The 18,917-nt window shown below is 40.9% G+C and overlaps 1 protein-coding gene across 1 annotated transcript in view; it reads left to right on the top strand.

Annotated features, from left to right (window-relative positions):
* The first annotated feature begins 3,660 nt into the window (after window positions 1-3,660).
* The window catches only part of dip2ba (disco-interacting protein 2 homolog Ba), a 48,059-nt gene continuing 32,802 nt past the window's right edge, over window positions 3,661-18,917 (top strand). Inside the window, exon 1 of the mRNA XM_034086271.1 lies at window positions 3,661-3,900. Within this exon, the coding sequence (XP_033942162.1) occupies window positions 3,816-3,900 (85 nt within the window). The 5' untranslated portion in view covers window positions 3,661-3,815. The remainder of the gene's footprint in view (window positions 3,901-18,917) is intronic.

The following is an 18,917-nucleotide window of genomic DNA, read 5'->3' as shown; positions in this document are numbered from 1 at the left end:
TCCTCCTCCTCCTCCTCCTCCTCCTCCTCCTCCTCCTCCTCCTCCTCCTCCTCCTCCTCCTCCTCCTCCTTTCCTCTTCAACAGTTCTTCTGGTTACTGGTTTTCTAAGTGGACGCCTTTTCCATTTGATATGAGATATTCTAGTGGCTGTGTTTCTCGGTGTGTGGGCCCTGGACTTACTGTAACTGTTATTTTCACACTTCTCAGGATGGTTGCACATCCTTGCTGCTCGTTGGAAGTGCGATGAACCCCTTAATCCCTCTGCTCTTTACCAAACCTAAACCAAGCCATAATGACTACAAATCAGATGTCTGAATCTCCAAAGACCACCCTGTGTACGTGTGTTTGGGGGCAGGAAGTAAATAGCCTGACTGTTATCTTGTGATTCAGAGCTCACAGTGACACACTCTGCAGTATATCACTGCCTTTTACTTGCACTTACACTCTCACACAAAATGTCTGATCATTTTTGCCTTAAAACCACATTGGTGCCTCCCATACCCCCCCCCCCCCCCCTAGAACAGATTTGCTCCTGAGCCATACAACAATATATATCTTCTTAACTTCATCAAATGAAAAACAACTAATAAGGAACCAAAAATCCCTTATTTAGGATTCTTTAAAGCCTTTAAAAGAAGTGACAACTCTCTTCCAGTGACACAAATGATCCAGTACTTGTCTGTCATCTGGTGGAGAGACTCAGATAAGACATCCAAGCTTCGAGGGAAGAACACTTTTGGATATCTTGTGACTGAACAGCTCCATTTCTTTAGAAATCCCACTAAGATATATTTTACATAAACTCCTAAACAAGCGGTTTTCTTGTCATGTTGTCTTCCTGCATATTGTTCTTTTATCTGATATGATCAATCATATATTTTAAAGATGTGATACTTCAAAAACCTGTCCATCAACATAAGGGCATGTCTTTATGCACTAAGATAATGCAAGGTTCCTAGTTTTTATATCCATTTAAAATTCTCTTGGTCTTTTCCAGAGATATCAGATGTTCAGAGTCTCCTCTCTGTACTGTATACGTTAATGGGAATTTGCTCTGCAACTTTAAACGTTTTCACCTTTGACTGAACCTCTTGTCCTACAGTCCCAATGGCGACCCCGGCATTTTGTTGTACTTCAGAGCTGGCGCTATATTTGGCTGGCAGTCGCTTATAGACGATTGTTCGTATGAAATGAAAAGTCAAACTATATTTAGCTTTCATGTTTTCATATCATGTCATTGGCACCTTTTTCTGTCAGTTTTTGTTTTCTGTTGTGTCTTTTTTTCAGAACGATACAACCTTTGTCATTATGCTTCTGATTGTACTGATGAATATAGAAACACATTTCCTTAAAACACATTTATTTTTTTGTTCGAGAAATGTCAGTCCTTTTTCAAAAAGCGATTTGGATCCTCTTTGTTATATCTTAAAAGATAAATTTGGTCGTGTCTTTCTAACTTATTTTTCTAATTGGGCAACTAACAAACGTCATTACAGTCTCTGGCATATTAAAGTTACCTAGGATTGTTGTGAAAAGAGCAATTTAATGAAAGATGCAACAATGTGAAAGTTGCACATAGCATACTCATGTTTGTTCACACTCCCATCGTTGGACTGATGATTTCGGAAATTGTCCTTGTACATATCTGTACTATATGAATATATTTACTTTTCCATGCATGTCCAAGTGGAATACTATGAACACTTACAGTGCTGCAGTTTTAATTAAAGAAACTACATGTTAATGAACAGTTATACAGTCTGGGTTGTTTGTTTGTTTTCAGTGTATTTCACAATGACTGAAATCGTTTTGGGTAAAAGCGCTGTCCTTTTACAAAACAACTGAAGTCATTTTCTGTTAACTGCACAAGTCAGTGTATTTGAATACAAGAGAATATAGTTTATGAAAGGACATTGTACCGTCTGCTTTTTACTAGTAGAGAGTAACTCACTACTCTGGTTCCTTTACTTTAATAGTTTTCTTTTTACCATTGCCATATCATCTCTTTTCTTTCTTTCAAAACGTATTTTTAGCTGCTATTGAGGACACTGATGTCATCTACTGAGTTGTTAGCTGTGACTTTGCAATTAGCAACTTAGTGTTATAGTGTACAATTAAAAACATACACATTGTGAATATCTTCTTCTTTTCCTAGCATTTTTCCTCGCATTTTTTAAATAGGGATTCATTTTGAGATACTTTTCAGATCAAGACAGAGTCTTTTTTTTCATCAAAAGGCTTTGCATTCTTCTAATTTATTTTCTGGCACAAATGGGCTTCCATAACATTTGAACCAAAATAGAAACAAGTAAATGATGTGGTATTCCTAATTTTGTGTGGAGAGGCTTGGAAACAGCAGGTTTACCATCATATTGGAACATAACATCTACAGAAACTATTTGAACATTTCACTTTAAAATAAATGACATGTATTGAGGAGGTGTGCTGAGAGGCTGGAATCATGACTAGAGCCTTTCTTAGACTCTTTGCTACATGCCTGCTTTTAACTTGATGTTTTTGAACTGCACTCAAGTCATTTTGGAAAAGCACAGCAATGACACATAAGCCTGCAATTATGCTGTTATGTAAAGTTTGCTTTGAAGCTTGTTTTCCTTTAAAACAATGTCTATGTTTCTTATAAGGAAACCATCATTTGTACTTCTTGTAAGCAGCCCTTAATTGCACAGGGAGTGGTTGGGAGGGTATATTTATGTTTTATAATCTTTACAGTTACAACGCCACAGATGGATTTTTCAAGTATTCTTACATAAAAGGTGACATTTAAAATAAAGTACTTCATCTGAAATAGGACCAGGGTTGGATTTACTCTCTGTGGGTCAAGAATGCGTTGAGGTTTGTGATGATCAGTCACAGCTCTACGGTCTAAACATGTCATTTTCCTTTTTATTGTATTCTGCCTTTAGCAACATAAACCAACCAAAACGTTTTTCAACTCCCACGCTGACATCAAATCCCCAGTTTTTATGTGCGTGAATGTATTTGTATGATCACTTGTGGAAGCAGTCAATCAAATTACCATACAGTGAACCTGGGATGTTTGGGGCCCCTTGGCAGTTGCACACTCAAATTCTATTCCAGATTTAAGTGTGATATTCTAGTACTTTTTCCACCTTTGTTTGCTCTGGCGTTAGCTTTTAAAATACTTAGTCAAATTCAAAGGCTTTATTGTCAGATGCACAGATGCTACAGTGTAGAAATGGCAATGAAGATCTTAAGGTCCTCCAACATTGCATTACATATAAGTTTACTCTCCTGTTTATTGTTCTTAGCACATATTTTACACATACAAATCGTCAGTAATAATAATAATACAAATAAACAATAAAATATTTGGTCGAGATGTGCGTAGTTTTTAAAGAAACATGACCTTTGACCAATTTACCTATACACTCTTTTCCATCTGCAGTCCCTGTGCAGGAACACAACAACAAACAACAGAACAATCAGCACTAAAAAGATTAATTTATGACATGATAAAAGTGTAGTGTTATTAGTCAAATGCGTGTGTGTTTCTGCCAGTCAGACGCCAGGGGGAGCAACAGTTTCGGTGTGTGTGTTTTCCGGGATGCAGTTGAATTAACGTACAGGCGAGGTAAAGGCAGTCACGTGACAGCGGCTCGCTGCCGTCAGTGAGTTTTTCCCATTATGGCGGAGGGGCCAGCCGCACGGATGGACTGTCTCTCCCACTCTGAGGCTTGTTTTGTGTCTTGAGGGAGGGCGTTTTATATTTTTCTACACTTTACCTTCCTCTTTGACTGCACTGCACTGCACTCTGTGTGTTTATCGGCGGAGTGATGGCGGACCGCAGCGTGGATGTGTCCGCCCTGCCGAAAGAGGCTCGGGACCAGCTGGCGGAGTTGGACCTGGAGCTGTCTGAAGGTAAAGCGCGGGGGGGGTCGTGGGGTACGTGGGGGGCCCTTTAGCATTATTACAAGCTAGCTGTGTGTCTAAGGTGTCTGGGCTTACCAGCATCGATTAAACCGGTCCTTTCCCAGTCTTTTGTTCCACTTTCCGTGTATAACACATTGAATGAGGGCTCACTGGAGCTAGCTTATTTGTGCTAATGAAGGATGTGGACACGCGAGCTAGCAGTTCTTGACAAGCAGCACGAGAGGGAAGAGAAAGGCTCCATCAATTTTTGCTCGTGCCTGTTATCTCAACCCGTATAGTGGTCAATATAGAGCTAAGCTGTCGATTCAGAGATATTTTCAATTGTCATGTCTCATCATTTTGCTGTGTGATTGAATGTCAAAGCCATAGCTGTGTGTGTGTGTGTGTGTGTGTGTGTGTGTGTGTGTGTGTGTGTGTGTGTGTGTGTGTGTGTGTGTGTCTGACTAGGGTGGCCAGAGGCATGGTCTGGCTATCAGAGCTTGACCCTCTCATCTTTAGTTATACTTCTTCATGTGGTGGGAATTAGATTTTTCTGTGACCACATGGCTTCACATCATTAGCTCGCCCTGTGCTTCTTCTTGCCATCTGCGTTCAGGTTTCAGCTGAAAAAAGCAGTAAAACTGTGAGTCACTGTGACTAGTGTTGACATGCAATGACACGGCCTACAGTCATCCTCCTGTGTCATAGGAAGACACAGACTGTTATGAATTAGTGTTAGTAATTAACAAACGTAGTGTATGACCTCAGTGACCAACAAGATGCACATACAGAGCCTACCACCTGTGTAAACCTGCTATTACTGAAATTATAGGTTTAACTGTGTGCCTTGCTCATCAAGGGTTTCACTACCCACAATCTTGTGGTGAAATGTTGTGAGATCTGGGTCAGGTCCTACTCATCACTAGTTCTATGAAAATACAACACTATTTCTCAGGACAACCATATAATACATGCTGGTCTCAGAAAGTCTGCCAAGATAGGATTTTATACAATTCAGGTGCATGCAATGTGCCTATTTTGCATAGCTATTCTTTGTAATAATACAAATATACCTTCTCTAGGTCACTTTAAAGTGCCACATTCTCGTGTTTTGAACTGTTTAAATGTTAGGAAGTAGGTGCGCTAATACAGAAAGATGTGCTATCGAAAAATAATAATAGTGTATCTGAAAGCTATTGATAAGTATCACTGTTTTTATTTGGATTAATGATATTTGATCATTGTATTGATCCTAATCGATTGGTATCGGTACACCCTAACTATTGTAAATGTAGGTGGGTGATAGATTTGTAAATATTTATTGATTGTATTTCACAAATATCTCAACCATTTATTCATCCAAAAGCAAAGTCAAATCACCCCTTCCCCCAGAGCAGTTGTTAGCTCCTGTCCTCTCCACACATTGACACACACTGTCACACACTGTCACATCCCAGTGACAGTCCCCCCCTTGTCCCCCCTCACGCACCTGGGAGACGTTCTCCAGCTGAGGTGACTGACTCCGTCGTCCATTGTGGGCAGTGACTACTCTACCTATCCATGCTGATCCACATTTGGAGATTCTAGGTGGTGTGATATTGACTGACACTGATTACCTGTATTTATGACTACTCTTAATACAGATGCAGGTCAACCATTTCAGTCGCTCTAGTAATACAGATGTATTGCGATATCAGCATACCCCATCGTTCCAAAACAATCAATATGAATATTGCATTGTGATGAATTAGATTTATACCCCTATAAAATCACCTTGGCAATATAGTTTGTATGCACGTGACAGTTATATTACTTCATATTCAAATAAAGAAGAACTCATTAACATCCTAATTACTGTTAATCTATATGGAGTGGGACTGTTGACACATTATAAGAGCTCGTATCAGCCAGTGTTGAAAGTAGGTTGATATATTCGTGAATCTGATGGTATGCCAAGAGCAGACTGACCTCTACGGTTAATGTGTTGTCTATTGTGTTGGCCTAGAAAGAAATATGTTTGAGATTTTGCCGTATTGTTTATAAATAATTGATACTCTGGTAACTATCCCCTGCAGCATATTTCGGCATATTTATGGCCAATGTTATAAATCAATGATTAGGACTGTTCTAAGGCAATATGACTTTGCTTCACTGGGATGGAGTCATCTTCTTTAAGATGTCAGATATTTATATGCTTTAAAGATCACCTATTATGCAAACTCCACTTTTTCCTGTCTTCTATACATCAACATGTGTCCTCTCTGTGTAAAGAGATTCTGAAAGTTTCAGGAACAACGATTCTCTCTCTTTGTGTCCTGATCCATTTATATAAAAACCTGTCTGAAAATGAGCTGATCAGATTTTGGCCACTTTATGATGTCATAACGTTTTTTTGGCTTGTGTAACCATTAGCCAATCACCAACCAAGGTTACCCCCTCCCACCTTATCACCTGAATCTCCTCCTAGAGCACCATTGTGTTCTTTTAACCAAATATCTCCCAGAGGGGTGTGGGGAGTGGCTCCTTATTTTCATCTGAAGTAACAGAATCAGCACTTTTGAAACAGAGGGGATTATGGGATGGTACAATTCATGATCTGTTTGGTATTTCGAGCCAAACACACCAGAGACATGTTTTGTATATATGTGAGACCTATTATATATTGATGAAAAACAGTATAATAGGGCCCTTTTTTAAAATTTGAAATGTCTCAATTTATTTTCTAAGGAAATATGACATGTGGTGGTGATGGATTACAGTGTTACAAATCTCCTTTATTTCTGGTCACTTTCCTGTGGTAATACTTTGAACAAGAACTGTTCTGATGTCTCTTCCTTGTTTGTGCGGCCATGTTTACTCATTGTCTTCCACATATTGGTTAGCTGAGAACATAGCTGGTGGATCTCACGTAGCTAGCTCCTTCATGACTGGATGCTTGCGGCATGTCATCACTTTCTAGGCTGTTTTTCTTAAGTCCATAACAAGCATTCCTCTGAAGTGAAAATGCCTGTTCCTGCGTTGCTCGGATAAGAAAACAGGCCTGATAAATGGCCTCTTAAAAATCAACCCGGTTCTTGTAGCCCCCTGTGACCGTGGGACACAATGAGGACCATTCAGCGGGTCTGAGCCGCCGAGACCAGGAGCTCTGCTGCCATTTAGGCCATTCAGCTGAACCCTGCCTTTGTGTGCACGTTGGAATGAGCTGCCTGCATAGGAAGAGCAGGGAGGGGCTGTTGACTGGTCACACTTGAGAAGATGACGTGTTGTGTGCACTGCTGAGGGGAGGGGTCCACCTCTCAGCTGAGCCGGGGGTACGAGGTCATGTCTGCTTCTTCCCAGGAACTGGCCTACCTGGCTGTCATCCCCCGCCGTCTGTCAAGCACTTTGTACAGGAGTTGTTAAACAAACCAAAATTCCACACGGATTATGTTTTCACCCGTGAGTTAGTAGCTGGGGGTCCAGGCCAAAGTGCCATTTTTTACATTGAAATACAAATGGAAATGATTTGCATAACCTCCCTGTCTTGAGTTTTGAAAAGGGTGCACTTACCTGACTTTTTCAGACCTATATTGATGCATTGGATCCTAGCATCGACCAATACCGAGAACTGATCCAATACTACTGTTTAATTAATGATTCAGTCATTTTGACCTATAGGGCATTTTAATCGCGATTACGATTATGGCTTGCAACGATTACGAAAACAACGTAATCGAAATAAAACGATTATCTTTCCTTTTTTTATATATATATTTTTTTGTTTTTCAGTTGAATTATACTTAAAGTTCAGGGTAATCGACTGTTAAAAACATACTGTTCACATTTTTTTTCTCCAATAAATGGATGTTTTCAAAGTCAATGAATAATCACATTTAATAATCGCAATTACAATTATTGACCCAAATAATCAATTTTTGTCATCGAGCAGCCCTATTTTGACCCCAGGCTTTGAAAGAACCTGGCTGAGTATCTGAGGGACTAAACCTCTGTGGACTTAAAAAAAAAAGTCTGGCTTTTATTACGTTATTTATTGCCTAATTGTTTTCTCCAAATCATGTTTTTTATACTATTTATATCTTCTGCGCCTATTTATTTAAGTACCATGTATTTAGATCAACCCTATCAATCTATTTGAGTCTTCAGTGGCCCCATATCGGTATCCGTGAATCCCAACTTGAAATCATAGGGATTTCCATGTTTTTAAACTCAGGAGGGCCGTCTCTGCTGCACATGCTCCACTGTGTTTATGTGCGATCACTCAATATGTGCAGACTGAGAGCTCAGATGATTGCCAGTTGCTTCCTCTCTAGGCCAATCATACAGTTAAGCATCCATCCAGCATTCAGATGCAGCCGAAGCAGGCTCTGTTTTCACATGAGATTGAGGGCCCTCAACGGGGATGACAGCACTGATATGGACCAGGTCTCTATCAGCCGTCCATCTTCTTGACCCCAGCCATCAGTGACAGCGTGTAGGGCAAAGCCTGATGGATCCTTGTGTAAGACTCTCCTCCCGATCGCTGTGGAAACGGATCACTTCTCTCTGTGCTATGTTTGAACAAGATACTCAGCAAACTGTTGTTTTTGTTAAAAGTCAGACAAAGAACTTATTTTGAGACAGATCAGAGACGTGTGATAGACTTCCTCAAACTCAGGCTCATGTGGTGCAGAGCCCTTGTTTACAAGGTGGAGGTCTGCACTCACCAAAAGAGGAATTAGTGCTTTACACACTGATTGTGAATTAGGGTTGCCAGAAACTGACCATGATCAAAATCGATTATTCGGCAGCCCTGACGAATAATAATCGATTATTCGACCGACCCCCCCCCCCCCGACCCCGCGGGAGTGAAAAAAAGAAAAAAAAGGAATTCCGTTGTTTTCTTCACTGTAACATGTTTAACAGTACAAACAACAAACAAGCATGTCATCACAACGACGTGGCCTTGAAGTGAAGTTGGTAATGGCCGGCTGTGCTGCGTCTTTCTCTGTAACCTCTTTGGCATGCTTCGCACTCAAATGCGAACGCATTGTTGAGGTTGAGGTTTTACCTGCCGCTTTGTTCATCTTTAGTCGCACGTGTGAGGGGGGGTGGGGGCGGGGTCGGTGTGTAGCGTGCTGCAGCAGCAGTCTGCTCTGCACGCAGGCTTCCTCCAAGTTTACAGTAAAACAAACTGGTGGTGTGACCAATGACCATTTACAATTATTAATACTATTACTATTATTAGCATATATATATATTTATATATATTTTGGTTGAAACTAAGCCAGAAAAAAAAAAAAAAAAAAAACATAAATAAAAAAAAAAAAATATATATAAATAAAATCGATTTTTAAAAATAATATTCGATTATGGAGACTGTAGCGAATATTCGAATAACCGAATAATCGCTGGCATCCCTATTGTGAATCTGAAATCTCTATCCAGTTTCACAGCTTTTGACTCCCTCAGGCCCGACGCAGCATGCTTTGGTAACACCTTTACCAAATGTTACAGCACTGCAAATACGAGTAGGCAATATGTTCAAAATGATCACAGCTTCATCCCATCAGTATGCCAACAAGAATTAGAATTGTTAAGCCCCATTTAGAGCAAAAAGATTTTACTTCACTGGTCAATTTACAATTTAGAAACAGGAAACGGGGGCCGATAAAATGCATTATATATCCTCAGCCAAAGCAAATTGAGAACATCGCAATGACGTCATCATACTGTGAATTTATAATGATTCTAATGAAACACAATGCTATCATGTGCGACATAGCAGCAACTGTGGACCATCATACACGCTCGTCAGCGTTCTGTAACAATATCATTTTTATGAAGATGGACTGTAAACAATAAAATAGATTTATTGCCCAGTCCTGCTTTCAGGGCGACTTTAAACCTTCCATCATAATTTCTCACTAGAGTCTAATAGCTTTTCATATGAAATGTATTTCTCTTGTTAGATATCTGGGTAGTATATGCTTCTGTTTCGTGCTCAATATGTCAGAATCTAAAATGCACAGATCATCTTCCCCGTAGCTGCGGAAACCAAGGCCTCCGGTCCGAGCAGATGGTTGGGTACTCTTGGCAAAGGTCTCTATGCGTGTTTGTGTGTCACACAGTATGTTTGCACGCACAATTGTGTGTGCATGTGTGTGTGCATGTGTCATAATACTGTTTTACTGTGAATAGTTAATGGTGGCTGCAGTCCTGTTTCCTCTTCCAGACCTGTAGTAGGCTGAATTATTCACACGCTCTCATTAAATATCAGGACTCCCTCACGTAAGGGTGGAGGTGTGTGTTGGTGTGTGTTGTTGTTTGTGAGCGTGACTTCTTTACACTACCCAGGTAGAAGTTGAGGCATACATCGGGAATGAAAAAGCCAACCTTTTGAATTAATGCAGGAGGTTTTGACGTCCCACTCATCAAGCCTACAGACCTGCACATGTAGAAGATGCTCGACTTGTTGAGCATCTTCTACATGTAATGTCAGGTAGGGCTGGGCGATATGTGTCAACAATAGTAGTTGATTAATAGTCCATAAAAAACATTCACATTGTTATTTCACTGTTATGTATTCCAGTACATCTGACAAAACAACACTATCACAATCCCCATGGAGTTAGTAAGACAGGCGACTGCATTTTGTCAACAATAAAACAACGTCATGATATTGTCACAATATTTGCCCCCAGCGTGAGGACTCATCCTCAGTGTTACTCTGTTATTAAAGTTTGACTCATGTAAGTTATGAAATAATGGGACAGTGTCTGTAATGTCATAACGGGCCTTGCTTGAAGCATCCTCTCTTCTGAAGTGCCCTTGAGCAGGACTCTGAAATGCTGCTGACCTTGTGATCTGACCTTCCTCTGGAGGTGGGCAAGTTAATGGAGAATTTTCCTACAGTTTAGAAATATAAGTTAACCATCACATCACAATAAACTACAGCTGCAACGATTAGTTGACTAATCGATTAGTTGCCATTAGGGATGCACGATATTGGGTTTTTGAAACCGATACCGATAACTTCCCGCTTCTCAAGACCGATACCGATAATAAAAAAAGATTTACGCCACTAATTATTTTAACGCGATTAACGCATGTGTATTTTTTTACCTTGGCCGCCCCGTAGTTTCAGAGCGCATCGAGTTTAAAATACCATTTACAAGCTGATGCTGACAGCCCCGCTCCTTCCACCCGCTTGTGGCAGACCACACTTCCACGCTCACCGGCAGGCACCGACTGGCCATCTGGAGGACCGGGAGGGTGTGTGTATGTGTGGCCCGAGCGAGCGAGAGAGAGACCTTACGTGCATTGTTGTTGTTAGCATCTGGTGCTAGCTAGCTGCGCTAACGGATATAAGGAGCTGTTTAAATGAAAACAGAGGAGCTACATTTCGCCACAACTGCGCCGAGCACTTGACTTTATGCAGGAAGCCAGACAGTGGGACATTGTACGAAAAGTCCTCACACTCAGCACGGATAGTGCACAACATGATTGCAGCGTCCAGGCAGCTCCGGTTCGAGCATATGCCTTGAGTTGCACATAGCTCCAACACACACACACACGCACGCACGCACGCACGCACACACACATTGTATTATTGTCTTCGTACGCTTTTAACACGCCATCGTAGCGATGGCGATGTTTCAGGTGACTGATCAGGTTCGAAGTATTAGGGAGCGCTGGATTTGTGAAGAACTCCCCTCTTCCTAAACCACTAATACCACAGTACTGGCAAAACGGGAGGAGCCGAGTGAAAAGCGCCCCTCATCCCAATCCACCCACACCGCAGTATTTTTTTCTTTTTTTTTACCCAAAAAATATATTGTATATTATCGGGGCTATTAATACAGGTATCGGGTTTATCGGGATGACGTCATAATTCCTAATATCGGGCCGATAATTATCGTGCATCCCTAATTGCCATTCAGAAAAATAATCGCTAACTATTCTGATAATCGATATATCCTTATAATATTGTTAATGCAAAAATGGCAGAAAATGCAGTTTTAGGCATTCAAATATGGAATTATTTTTACTTTCTCGGTTTTATATAATGGAATAGATTTCTTCTGACATTTTCTAAACTAAACAAATCATTTTAAATGTATGTCATTATGTTCTTAAGCAAAAACCCATATCCAGGCCTGTTTACTGCCTGTTGTAAATCTGAGTCACTGCAATAAGGCGCGTCCTCTTCTTCGGGGAACATCCATCCACCTCGAAGTGAGAGAACCTGTTTTAACCTCCTGCCTCCCCGTGCTGTCAACTGATTTGAAAGCAAACTGTGACTCAGAAGTTTTGTACATCAGACCCCTTTCTCCCAGTCTGTACAACTCCCACCTTCCTTAATTCCTCGCTCTGTTGAACAACCTGTAATCTCAACGGGGCTGACGCCACATTTTGAACGTTTTGAAGTTGCATTGCACAATCCATGTGGCTTTTTGGGCCTGCAGTCATTCAGTCGGGCTGTGTCACACCAGGAAAGTTCACTGATTCTCACGATGATTTATAGCAGTGCTATTCAACTTCATTAGCAAGTGGGCCAAATAGGAAAATCACTGGGGGTTTGTGGGCCACACAATACTTTGTCAAGGAACCATTACAAATAACTCTTGCTTACAGTAGTGTTAATAGATACTAATACATTAAATGAACTAGTCAAGTGCATCCCCTTTTTTAACTTTAATTGTATCAACATAAATCATTACAGAAAGCAACCAGTCCATAAAAAAGTAGGAAAGCTTCGGTTACAAGAGTTGACACAAAAGTGCAAAATGTTGCATCTTTAAAACTAAGGAGACATGAGTTTTTTCCCCCAACAGTTCCATGTCCACTAATGTACAAAACAAGATGAATATAATAAAACAGTATTCATCACATTAACAGTAAGTAGCCCTGTGTATAATATCCTCAACACTTCCAAGCATACATAAGGTGCATTGAAGACAACACAAGTCCATACAATGTAATACTAAATGCAAATAGAACATAGTAAAACAATAGCCATCAGACTCACAATAACATTCATATCTTGGAATTTTTTTTACAATTTTCGAAACAGTAAGTAGGCTTGTTTGAATGGCCATAAAATGAATGACCATAAAAACAGATCTGCATACATACCATGAATCAGACTTCTGTCATGTTTAGCCTGTTTGAGTCAGTGAGAGAAATGACACTGCCTTTATTTAGCTATTTCAGCATAGTTTGGCTCATAAGTGGTAAGAGCAATCCTGAGACACTCATGCAACTTCTCATTGGTCATGGAGCAACGTGCCCTTGTTTTGATGGCATTCATATGAGAAAAGCTAGACTCAAGTATAGGTAGATCCAAACATTGTCAGTATAAGCAAGGCCACCTTCCTCATTGTTGGCCACTTGACTCCGTTCAAATGATGCTAGCAGTCCCTGTACTTTCCTTCTCCGTTCCTCTGAGCCCACGGGAAAACTGGCAGAAAACGAGCCGTGATTTGAGTTGTAGTGTCGCTTTACGTTGTATTCTTTCATCATGGATATACTTTCGTTGCACAATAAACACACCGGTTTATTACTTGTTGCGGCTGGCAAAGTAAATACATATTTGTCAGTCCATTCATTCTGGAATTGGCGATTTTCCGAATCAACTTTACGTTTCTTGGGCTTGGAGAGAGACATCTTGAAGCTGTTGTTAACTAAAGCACTTTCTTTGTGGCCCGCGAACCTAGTGTGTAACGTGAGTTTGACTGAGCCAATGACAAGTGAGGACACAGTGCGGTTTTTTTTAATGAGCAGAGCGCGGCAGGCAAAATAATGGATTCAAAATCATTCAAGTGAATGGAAAAACCAGCGTTTTCGCCGCATCGTCGGATTTAGTGTGATCAGACATTAGTTTTATTTATGCTATTACACATATGCCATTTCGATTTGCAGGTAACCTCTTGTGGGCCAGAAAAAAGTTCTGAAGGGCCTGATTCGGCCCGTGGGACGCTAGTTGAATAGGCCTGATTTATAGCTTGTTGGCTGAACGATGAACTGACTGATTGCAACATAAAAACATAGCCTTGTTGTGTCTCTCGCTGTTGTGAGACTCAGTCGGAGCTGATGCTGCCCCTCCGATGTATCGCCAGGCTATATCCACTGGCCGGCGAGCCATGTGACTGGGCTAATGCTGAAGAATGCTCTTGTGAATATAAATAGACCTGGCTGGCAAGACACATTTGCTTTCATGCCTGAGGAGGAAAAAACAAGCATCTCTTTGACACAAAAGCTCCCCCATTATTGCATCGGAGGCCACCCTCTAAAAGTCCAAGAGTCAGTCCTAATTGTGTTTATATCAGCCAGGAGCAAATACTTCCATCCAACCAACAGGCTGGCTGGCTGCTACATGTGGGTCACTGTTACGCCCGTGGGTGGTGTGTGAAATACTGCAGCCTGTTGAGAGCTGCCCTTCTCAGCCTGCTGTCTGACCCATGGAGAAAGATGCTATAGGTATGCTAATTGTTAAAGCATCATACCAGTACATTTGGGGGTTTTATGCAACCTACAAATTGTGTATACTTCAAATTGATTGGTGAATAAACGATGCTTTTAGAGTGATTTCCCGTCTTACAGGCAACTATTGATTTAACTTCATTATTAAGTACTTAATCGGAGTTAATACTGCGCCTTGGCATATTGGAAAAACTAGCCAACAAGCATCTTTACAGGAAAGTCCGACTGATGATGTCTTTAATGTTGTTGAGCAGTTCAGACATGTACCTGTCAACATAATGCGTCTTAGACTGCCTTAAGACTTGGAGGCTTGAGGTATTTCTGATATTTGAAAGATACTGTTTTCCGTTTTGTATACATTTATATTAACAATGGATACAATTACTTCCACGTAATTTTTTTTAATGCAAAAAGGGATGATTTTGATAACTATGATCAGGTACTTACTCTTGAAATGACCGTAGCTCTGACCATAAAGCGGCTCTTTGTTGTTCCCCATGTCATTCACAGACCCTGTCTCTCTCATTGTCTCTGTCCCTCACTCTCCCTTCAGCTGATGGACCACAGCTGATCATTACAGCCTTTTGAAGAGGGTGTGTGGAGCACGGGGTATTTTCTCAGCAGCTGGTCAGTTTCTATATATGAAATGGCAGGCCTGCGTCACAGGAAGGGCTGATGGGAAACCACAGCTCAGGGGCACAGCAGTCCTGCTCTATATGTACAATGAACGTTTCCAAAAGGTCACCTGCTTTCTTTGTCAGTGACTCGTTGGGTTGGTGTATTATGTTTTTGGAGTCATGCCTTCCATTTGAATAGGTCTCTATTAATTCTCTTGCGGTGCCAAAGGGTTATCGGAATATACCAGTAAGTAGAAGTCCTCAGGAAGCCCCTCTACAGGCCGATGTGTATCTCCCCTCTTGGCCCCTCGGAGCACATTGTGCTGCAGCTTGGCCTGTAGTCATGGACCCCTTTAATTCAACTCCTCAGAGAAAGAGGTAAAACAAAGGCTGTGAACACACATTGGATTGGTGGGGCTTCAACCTCTTAATCTTTCAACAGTCGATAGCTCACATGCACTGTTGTATGTAATGCATTTGTACAGTCATAGTCTATAATGGAAGCATTAGGGTTAATACTTTTGCACTCTTTAGTGTCGTTTCCTGGAGATTTCCTTTTTTTGTTTGAAGTTGTTTGCGGGTTAAACCCTGATATGTGTTGCTTTAACTATTTGTATCAGTGCACTAGATGTTATAATGCTACAGTGAATTTGACTCATTAGATGGTTTGTAGAAGACAAGCCACATGTCGGTGTGAGTAGTGACAGCATGTCATCACAGTATTTCTCACACTGCTGTCAGTGGGAGGCCCTCGTCCGACAGCAGCTTAGTGTCATGCTCCAGTGACGACACACAGTCAGTCGGCTGTTATTGTGAACAAATAAGCACTAGAGCTAAATCTTAAGATTATCCAACTTTTCTTTGTGACTTAAACATGTGTGCACACTATATGGCCGTAGACACCTGAGGTAGATATTATTGTGAAATATTGAAATATTGTGAAATAGCAAAGAAGATATGTGGTATCATCAATTTAGAAAGTCAAGCCCGGCTCTGCAAATGTCCATACTAAGAGAGGCAGGTGTTTGTTGAAAGTTTATAATTGTGATTTTCAGGTAGTTCTTTAACATCTACTAGGGGTGTAAAGGTATTCGTACCGAAATTATTCGGTATGGGCCCTTCGGTTCGGTACACATGTGTAGCGAACGAATATAACGTTAAACGTAAAAAATTGCGAACGTGAACAACTTTTTGGAAGTAATCTCAGGTGCTGCGTCGCAGCATTCAGAGTAATTTTCTCACATTGGGTTCAATGCGCCATAGAGCGACCAAGTCATTTCATTGGACGAGAGGCATACTATGAGAGCTGGTCACAGGAATGCGTTCAAATTTAGTCAGTAATTTGAGGAACTGTCAAAATGGCGAACGCAGATAAAGTTGAGCTCGAAAATTCTCCAGCATCATTGAAGTCTCCGGTTTGGGAACATTTTGGTATCGCAGTTACGTACAAGGATGACGGACAAAGACAGGTGGACCGAACCAAAGCTGTTTGTCGGCATTGTTCAACTAAAATTGGTTACGCGGCTGGCAATACATCAAACTTGCACACTCATTTGAAAAGGCATCACCCGAACGTGAATATCACCGGTACCAAAAGAAAAAAGACTGAAGTGCAAACCCAACTCCCACTAGCATTTAAGCCTCCACCTCTCGCAGAAAGTTCAGACCGAGCCAAAGCTATTATAAACGCCAAATATCCTTATGTTGCCATGTTAGCAAAGCGCTACCTGGCTGTATCTGCTACCTCTGTCCCTAGCGAGAGGGTGTTCTCCACAGCAGGAGACATTGCTAGTGCCAGCAGATCTGCCCTTTCGGCAAGCAATGTGGACAAGTTCATCTTTCTTTAAAAAAACATGAAAATACAATGACAAGCAAGTCCTAATGTCAAACTGGCTGCTTAGGTAGTACAGTTCAAATACAGATAATTTCAGTTACTCGAAATGCTGCACCTTAATGTTTATTTTATTATATTTTGTATTTATTTGAGTGAATATTCAGTTTAATAATAATTAAAAACCCAAAACTAATAGTTTATGTTTTGTGAGTACTAGAACAGTAAAGTTCAAATACAGATTATTTCAGTTCATCAAAATGCTACACCTAAATGTTTATTTTATTATATTTTGTATTTATTTGAGTGAATACATTATTCACAGTTTAATAATAATGAAAAAATATATATATAATTTTTGTACCGAAAACGTACCGAACCGTAACCTAAAAACCGAGGTACGTACCGAACCGAAATGTTTGTGAACTGTTACACCCCTAACATCTACCTACATTAGTAAATATTAAAGGTCACCTATTATGCAAAATCCACTTCTCCATGTCTTTTATACATAAACATGTGTCCCCTTTGTGTAAAGAGATTCTGAAAGTTTCAGGAAAAAAGATTCTCTCTCTTTTTGTCCTGATCCGTTTATAAAAACCTGTCTGAAAATGAGCTGATCAGATTTTGGCCACTTTATGATGTCATAACGTTTTTTTGGCTTGTGTAACTATTAGCCAATCACCAACCAAGGTTACCCCCCCAAATATCTTGCAGTGGGGAGTGGGGAGTGGCTCCTTATTTTCATCTAAAGTAACAGACCCAGCACTTTTGAAACTGGGCTGAAACAGAGGGGTATGAGACATGGCTAGAATGGGTGATCTGTTTGGTATTTGGAGCCAAACACTTCAGAGACGTGTTTTTTATATATCTGAGACCTATAATATATTGATGAAAAACAGTATAACAGGGGACCTTTAAGACTTTTAAGCTGTGTCAGGATCAAACCAGGTTTCATTGCTGCACTGTCAAGTCTGTCATCTCTTCCTTAGTCACTGCACTGTCATCTAACCCCCTACCTATCTGTGTACCATTGAGTAGCACTCACCTCACCACCACGGCCCTGTGACCGTGCACTTCAATGTGAATGGAAATGTTTCTGCTGACACAAAGGTTCTTGTATGTAGAGATCTACAGGCATTAATACAGCCTATTCTCCCCTCATTGCTTTTTATTTTTACACATTCCTCTAGTGTGGCCCCTTGTTGAACATCCCCACACATTCACAGCGCGTCGATGGATCCCCATCGTGATGACAGGCGGTGTCATGACTGTGAGCAGTGGGTGGTGGGAGGTCAGGACCATGAGCTGTCCGCAGAGGGGAGCGTAGGCAATAAGGCCGCTCAACACCTCGGGATGAGAGTGATTCTTAAGGCTACTCCAGCCACCTTATGAGCTCATAATATTGATTAAATGAAATCCACTGCCTGGTTAACGCTTCTCCTTCCACACTAATGTCCTCTTTTAACTCACAATCCAAAAGCAATTAGGCAGAGTCAGGGAGCATATTATTGGTACATTTGTCTTCTAGAGATGGGAGGATGTTGCAAAGCCAAGCACAGTTCAAACGCTACGGGTTGGGATGAGTTTTTTGGGCTTCAATTGATGTACCAGTGTCAGTGAACCTCAGGTCAGGCAGGCCCCTCACTCCTGACCCCTGTGAGAATGTCTTAACTACAACATCACCGCAGTGACACTGGATACCTCTGGCTCACTTTCACCGCTCCGTACACCCTTCTTACAACCCGGTGTGTCATGCAGAATTCAGGCAAGGATGCTTTTCTTTAGATGACTGTTAATGTTCTTTACAGAGGGTGAAATTAAGTCAGTCAACCTACTGACCTGATTTCACTGCCCTTATAGTTGGAATAAATGAGCTCGAGGAGAAGCCACTACACTACTCACAAGTCAGTTTATACAGCAGCACAGGCCTCTTTCACTGCAGTTTGTCATAGTATAACAACACAGGTGTTACTAATAATGATGACTGCTTAATTCAAGTGTCCCAGTGAGCCATGATTGACAGTCAGCCAATATAAACAATACCAAACTTTCTTAATTTTAAGATAGCAACACATTATTCAATCTTGAATGTTATATTTCAAGAAGGTTGAATG

This window comes from Pseudochaenichthys georgianus, chromosome 7 (genome assembly GCF_902827115.2).
Source record: "Pseudochaenichthys georgianus chromosome 7, fPseGeo1.2, whole genome shotgun sequence".
In the NCBI taxonomy this organism is placed as follows: Eukaryota; Metazoa; Chordata; class Actinopteri; order Perciformes; family Channichthyidae; genus Pseudochaenichthys; species Pseudochaenichthys georgianus.
Note: the sequence above shows the minus strand (reverse complement) of the source record. Positions and strands in the feature narration are given on the sequence as shown.